The following is a 7,207-nucleotide window of genomic DNA, read 5'->3' as shown; positions in this document are numbered from 1 at the left end:
CCCCCCCCCCCCCCCCCCACTTTTTTTTTTGGAGACTTTTATTTCCTTATGTTGATTTCCTTTGACCTCCACAGCTGGGAGATGAACCCCTCCAACGGCCAGCCACGCCAGGCTCGAGACGAGCGTTAGAACAAGCCAACAACACCAACAACAACAACGCTGCGGCCACTAACAGGTGAATGTCTTTAGGGTTGTCTTTGTCTAGCCCTTAACCCTTAAAACCCTGAATTCTTTTTTTTTCATACCTCCCTAGAATCCTGAATTAAAATTAAGATACTAGAAAAAATTAGGTTGGTTCATTATTTTGTTTACTGTGTCTTTAATTGTTGTTAGATTTTACTGAAGTTTGAAAATGTTATTTATATATGAATGCACAGTCTGAACAAAAGGGGAAAAGGTTAAAACACTGGTTTTTAGGACCGACTCTATGAGTTAAGTCTTGTGTGTGATCCCCGACTCCATTTCAGTCAAAGTATCATTAGACCCACCCGTAGATCTAGCCTCTGGTAGCTTTAGTGGTGATCTCCTGCCAATTCCACTATCGTCAAAATCATCATTGATGTTATGCGGAACATTGCAATCGTCTTCAACGGTCATATTTATCGATACATCCGACTGGGAGACCATTATTGGGATCTGGTTAGGATAAAAAATGTCAAAAATTTTGCGGCCAGAAGATCCTGGCAGCGAAAAGTGATTAAGTTTTCTTTAAAACTCGCAAAATTTCCAAAGTTTCGGTGAAGAACTGCTCTCATGACATTATCGGTACTTTCTGCTCGTGACAGAGTCATCTGGAGTTACATCCCCTGTTTCTAGCACTGGGAATTAAACGATAAAGTCGAGCAGCGGTTACCAGCGGTATAGGAAAATACGGCGTCAGAGGTTACCAGCGGTATAGGGTTTTAAGGGTTAAGTGACTGGGACTAACAGATGTAGCATTAGGAGTTTGATTCCAAATTTAACCTTTTGAGTCCTGCTCGATGGAGCATACCAGGGTCTGTGTACCTCTTAAGTATCGACAGCTGGATATACACGGCCGCACATTCAGGCATGCGTTTATTGTGCGGCAGAAGGGTAAAGGTAGATAATGAGCGGTACACCTAATCCTTTAGGTCTAATGTCAACTTAGTTATAGGTGTGGAAGGAGTTTAGCTGAATGTTGACCCTTTTGTTGAGGGCCACAAAGTGAATGAAGTGACTCTGTTCTGGCTAGCAACAATTGGGCTCAACATAAGTTTTTAAAAACATACTTCATGAAGTTGTTAACTCTGTGTACATGGATGGAAACAACATCACAGAGTTTTGCTTTTTTCTTCTGTTCATAGATCATTTTGCAACAGGATGAGAAATACTACAAAGAAAAGATAGATTCTTATGACTTTTTCTTCTCTTCTCTTTATTCAGTCGCTCTGCAACAAGATCTGAACATCGTGGTGCCACGCCCCTCAACTCGAGACCTGCCACTGGAGCGAACAGACCTGGGTCAAAGGACATGGTGCGACCTCCGACCCGAAGTGGCAGCAGACCAGCCTCACAGGAGAGTGCTTCAAGTAAGACAAACTTTTGTATGGCTCTTGAGTGTTTAGTTAAAAGTTCATTCTTTTCCTCTTTTTTTGTGTTAAAAAAATTAATGAAAATGAAATTAGCAGTCTGCTTGTTAAGATGACAATGGAGGCCTCCAAAATAAAAGTTGTTTTATGTTAAAGTGTTCGATGGGGGGCTCCTGTGGTCTAGAGGTACGATGTTCACCTCTCATTCAATAGATCCTCGGTTCGAAACCTGACTGCAATGAAAAATTTTCTTCTCTAGAAAAATTTCTCCTTTCACCTCCTTTCGTGTTCTCTATTTATGTTCTGTCATCTGCTTTCATCTACACAGGAGAGTGCTTGAAGCAGGACAAACTTTTGTCTGGCTCTTGAGCATTAAGAGGAAAGTTACCTTCTTTTACCTTCTCATTATGTAAAAGAAAGAGAAAATGAGATCAACAGTCTGCCTGTTAGAGTGACATTAGAAGCTGTCAGAGGAAAAGTTTCTTCGTGTTAAAATATTGGATTTGTCTCACACTTTTGTGTGGCTGTTTAGTGTTAAGAGGGAAGTTAGCTTCTTTTACCCTCTCATCATGTAAAGTATAAAGAAAATGGGATTAGCAGTCTCCCTGTTAGAGTGACATGGAAGCAGCTAGAGGAAGATTTGCCGTATGATTAAAAAATGTTACAATGCAGTTTGAACCAAGAATGATCAATGGCACTGGAAGAAGAATTTGTCCTATGGATGCACTTCAGTTACAGTCAAAACTTCTCTTTCAACCACCTGTCCAAAACAATCACCTGTACAAATGACCATTTTTCTCTTCGTTCTGTGACATTTTTTTCTACCTTACTATGACACTGTTCCAGTGGACCACCTTTCAACTTGACAAGGGGTGATCTTCTTTGACAGGTTGAATTTCATTTCTATTACCTGTCATTTTGACCCTTTTCTATTTATGTCCTTCTTTAACAATGTATGACCCTTCTGTTCAAACTTTCTGTGGCCTTAGCTAAGCAGCCGTTTGATATTCTCATTCTTTTGCGCCTCAGGGAAATAAAGGTAAAGGCTCACAGCTGAGACCGGCTCTGACTCACTCAGTCCACAAGATATATAAAAATTGAGACAAAATTTTCATGTCAGAGTTCTGTTTTTATCATAGTCAAACTTACGGATACAGAAATCCCGTAAGAGAAATAAAGATAACGTCTAACCTGTTTTGGTAGTGTTAAACTCTAGCAATGCTTTTTTTTAACAGCAGGCAGTTTTGGCCAGATTGAACAGGAAAGGGTTAAATCATCAACTGATTCAGCCCGCAGCGCCACTCAGTGGCTGACTGTCTCCTGTGTTTTGCCGCAGAGTCGCTCAGAGCAGCTCATATATATTGCTCCCTTTCTTAACATCACTTTCCTCTCTTCTTTTTTCCTTACCACTTACATTTCAACCCTGTTTTCTGGTGACATTGAATAGTATTTTATTCTGAACATTTCTATATATGCCACACATAAGGTTTTAATAAAATTTAGATATTTCCATGTTAACTTTTTGTGAGACCACCTGTGAGGTCACGAAGCGGTCACAAATTATTTGTGTCCGGAGTCTAATTATCTGCGGGCTGAATCAGTAAGTGTCCCCCACCCAAACCCGAGCTATGTGGGTCCCCACAGCCAGTAGTGTTTCAAGACTGAAATTATTGAGCAATGTTTTCCCCCATCATAGGGCACATTCTGATGATAGCAGTGAAAGGGTTAATGGTTAAACTTACTTTTTTGTTTGTAAAATAATGCAGTAGAAAACTAGCATTGCTGTATAAGACATATGTTTATTGATTTATTGTGCCACAGACACCAGCTTGGGAGGAATTTTAAAAATTGTAGTAGTTGGTGGGGGGGGGCTACACCTTCTTTTATTACTGATATATCATTTCTTTTTCTTCAGAATTTGCTGATGAATTCCGGCCTGCAAGTCAGAGAAGTGACCGAGCCTACAGGCCGTCAAGCAAAGCTATGGAAAAAATTGGTCCTGGAGCAAAGTAAGTGCCATTTCCCCTAGAAAGATCTCTTTATCAATGACATGCAGACAATCTACATAACATAGTAGTGCATTTCCACTCATGAAAACCAAAGACTATTTTGAGAGAATCAAGACTGAAAATTTTGTCCCTTTACAATTTTTCCTCTCGTTTTTTGTGATAAATCATGTAATTTAGTCATATTGTTGTTTTATTGCCTGTGGCAATTGTGGCATTTGAGACAATTTTACCTTGCAACAGCTGATTTCGGACTTAAAACTATAACATGTCATTGCTGGTAGTCACAATATAACATCCTGTTAAATGGTAAATATGTCTTCCTCAAAGATCCTCCTCAGTGATAAACCATCTGAAAGCTATTTCCTTTGATATTTTGCAACCTCAGAATTACAAAGAATGTGAAATTACAAACAACTAGATTTGAGAAATTTGTCGTCAAAATTTTTTAGTTTCACAATATTATGTCAAGCTTTTTCCAATGCAGTTCTTTGAATATCTTTATAAGGTCTCTGAATATTCTTACGATTTTGATAGAGCAGATAGAGCATTTGTTTTCTGACTTCATGGTATTAGTAACTCAAAACAGTCAAAAATGTCTGGTAGAACTTTGTTATTCTAAGGAAGCGATTTGACATGTCATGCCCTCCCTCTCTTTTCAAATGTTCAAAATGTTTTAGATTTCTTTTTCTTATGAACATTTCTAGCAACCTTTTTCTTTTTTCAATTTTGTCTTATATATTCTCAAACTGTGGTTAGTAAATCAATGAGGTAAACTTCAAGCACAAAGTATGCCTGCCTATAGAAGAGGAACTCTAATTGGTCTTAGTCTTAGCCTTATGCCAAAAAATCTTTTGCGTTTGGGTTGATGAGTCCAATATTATCAACTTTCCCTGAGGTCTGACTGCTGGATCACAGAAGAGGGGATAAAGAAGAGGAAAATGAGGAAGAAGATGAGAAGGGTTTTACAAGGAAAAGGAGAAAATGAGGAAGAATTAGAAAACAAAGGCTTTTTTAATATAGTTTCTTATGTCCCCATCAACACAATTTGGATCATTTAGGAGGCTGGTTTCTGGCTCTGCCTTTTAGGGCCAACCTGGGCTTACAGGGATACACCCTAGCAGGAAGACCAAGATACTCAATAAAAAATTTTCCTAGCTTGGGAATTAAACTTGGGTCTTCTGCAAGCGAGGGTCTTCTGTGAGCAACAGCAATGAGACGATAAAAGTTAAAGAAAGGCTTTTATGTATGATGAATCGGCAGTGTTTCACTGTCTCTCCTGCAGCGTCAATGAGTACCGTAGTGCCTTTGGAGCTAAGCCGAAGATTCCTCGTACACCTGACATAGGCAACGGCTCCAGCAGGCCCATGAGTCACGCCTCTAGACGGGGTACACCGAAGGAACTTCCTCCTCAGCCACAGTTTTCAGAGTCAGGGCCACGTCCCAGCTCCGCTGGAAAGACAAGTGGTAAGTTCAACATTTCTCACCTTCATGATTCTCCTCCCATTTGGCCGGACTATTTTTGAAATCGGTACTTACGTTCAAGAATGGGATATGATTTTTTTTTAATTTCCCTTTTTTTTTTACCCTATGCTTTACTTTGGCATACTAATGCACATAAATTTGTAATCTATATGTGTCATAATGTAGTGGAATCAGACGCTTGTCAATATTTTGGTATGTAGAGTTATTGGTATCATCTGAAAGGTTATTCGTTTGCCTTGCTTTTTTTGTGTAAAAAACACCCGTCTATCTTGAATAGAAGTTGAAATATTTGCGATTGAAGGAGGTGGGGGTAGCATGGTTTCAGAGGCTAAACTTATCGAGAAAATGGCCCCCAAGGTTGTCTGACGCACATGCCATCACTGGACGCCACTTAAACACCCTGTTTTTGATATAGGTTTATAATGTCTAACTCAAGGATGGGGGCTCTCGTGGTCTAGAGGTTATGGTGTTAGCCTATCATTCTAAGGTCCTGGGTTCAAATCTGGGTAGCGACAGAAAAATTTTCTACTCTAAAATTGTCTCTTTTCGTCTCCTTTCCTGCTCTCTAGCAATATTCTGTCATCTGCTTTCGTCTCCACTTTGTGCCCCCACCCCCTTACCTCCTTTTCCCCTTCCTCTGGGCTCCTAACTCTTTCTGCAGTCTTTCTACTCCTTCTTACACACCCCTGATCTTCTGGAAGGAAAGATCTACACCTAGCCTTCTCGGACAATGGTGAAAAATCTCGGAAGTCTTGTGTGCAAGTTGCACTTGTACAAGATCCCTTGGTGGTCTAAAATTGATAAGAATAGGCTTCGGCCGCCACCCGGGCAAAATTCAAAATTTCCTGCCAACTGAAAATGTTTGATGTGTCCGGCACGCTCATATGACCTTATGCAGTTGCGAGCGCTGTAAAACACTCACTGCCCCACCCAAAAATAATTAAAAAATAAAATAAAAATAACTCAAGGATACGCCCTAAGTGACCACCCACCTAAAAACCATTATACCTATGTATGCTTGACAATTATATTGTGAGCCAGAGCTCAGCTATTACTGTGTTGAGAGAGGCAATAAACCCAAACCATATATTAATATTCCACAGCATGTTCTGACATTGCTTCCCCACCATAACAGTATTTATCCTCGTTTAGAAATTTCATTTACATTGATGTGTTATACATAATGCATATCACACCACTTAGTATGTCCACGATCAGTATAACAAACACGCCATCACTGGCAGCAGGGAGCACAGTTTTGGTATACTTTAAGGGAAGCTAGGCGTGTGAATTAGGAAGAAGGGTTGTGAATCTTAACATATTTTCTCTTTTGGGGAGGGAGGGGTTATGTTTTTTTAATGGCTGTCACCTTTATTGTTCATGAAACCTCTTACTTTTGTCAAACAGATTATGTTAGTTGTAAATAATTTATACTCCCGTCAACACCATGTATATCATTTTAGCGGGGAGCTGGTTCGAACATGATTGTAAGGGCCAATCTGGGCTGAGAAGGATTCAACCTTCCATAAAACACTTACCTACGGGAGAATGGAACTTGTATCTTCTGTGTGCCATGACAAAAAGCTTAACCGTTTTGCCACAGATGCTGGGTTCAAGTAGTTTAAAACATGAACTTTTTACAAACTTGAAAGTATAAGAGATCCTCCCCACTCCCTTTCTTAATTTTTCAGCTCCTGGAAGCCCAAGAAAAGGATCATCAGCCAGTTCAGGAAAGCCCAAAACACCTAGTCAGATGTGAGAGTTATGGAGGGTACTGGAGGTTACAGTCAACAGCCCTTTCCATTTCAAGACAAGTATAGACTTCACAACAAACAATAGAGATAACTACATCATTTGATGTGCTGTTTATACAATACTGCATTGTTAAATGGGGAGAGAACAAATGTTAAGAAAATTTTTATTGATGAGGAGAGAGTCTTGAAAAGGGAAAGTTGAAAGGCGTACAGTGCAAGAAAAGTTTCTTCTTTTTATTGTGGTGAAGAATTTGTGTGAACTTTGCTCAACAGAGAGCAACATAATACGAAGACTCATGATTAATGGCATTAATGTTCTTTCTCTTCCCCTACCTGGTGGCGACCCATGCCCTTAGTAATTGTCTTTGTTTTATTTTTTGTCTTTTTGTTGTTGGGGTTTTTTTGTGTGTGT

The 7,207-nt window shown here is 39.6% G+C and overlaps 1 protein-coding gene across 1 annotated transcript in view; it reads left to right on the top strand.

Annotated features, from left to right (window-relative positions):
* LOC101857005 (lisH domain-containing protein ARMC9) overlaps positions 1–7,201 on the top strand; it is a gene marked incomplete at its 5' end in the record, with an annotated part of 8,772 nt that extends 1,571 nt beyond the window's left edge. Inside the window, 5 exon segments of the mRNA XM_005113436.2 lie at positions 75–175; positions 1,405–1,550; positions 3,466–3,559; positions 4,842–5,023; positions 6,733–7,201. Coding sequence (XP_005113493.2) covers positions 75–175; positions 1,405–1,550; positions 3,466–3,559; positions 4,842–5,023; positions 6,733–6,800 — 591 coding nt within the window.
* Positions 7,202–7,207: the final 6 nt, after the last annotated feature.

This window comes from Aplysia californica, unplaced genomic scaffold (assembly GCF_000002075.1).
Source record: "Aplysia californica isolate F4 #8 unplaced genomic scaffold, AplCal3.0 scaffold02400, whole genome shotgun sequence".
Lineage (NCBI taxonomy): Eukaryota > Metazoa > Mollusca > Gastropoda > Aplysiida > Aplysiidae > Aplysia > Aplysia californica.
This window is presented reverse-complemented; position numbering and strand designations above follow the sequence as displayed.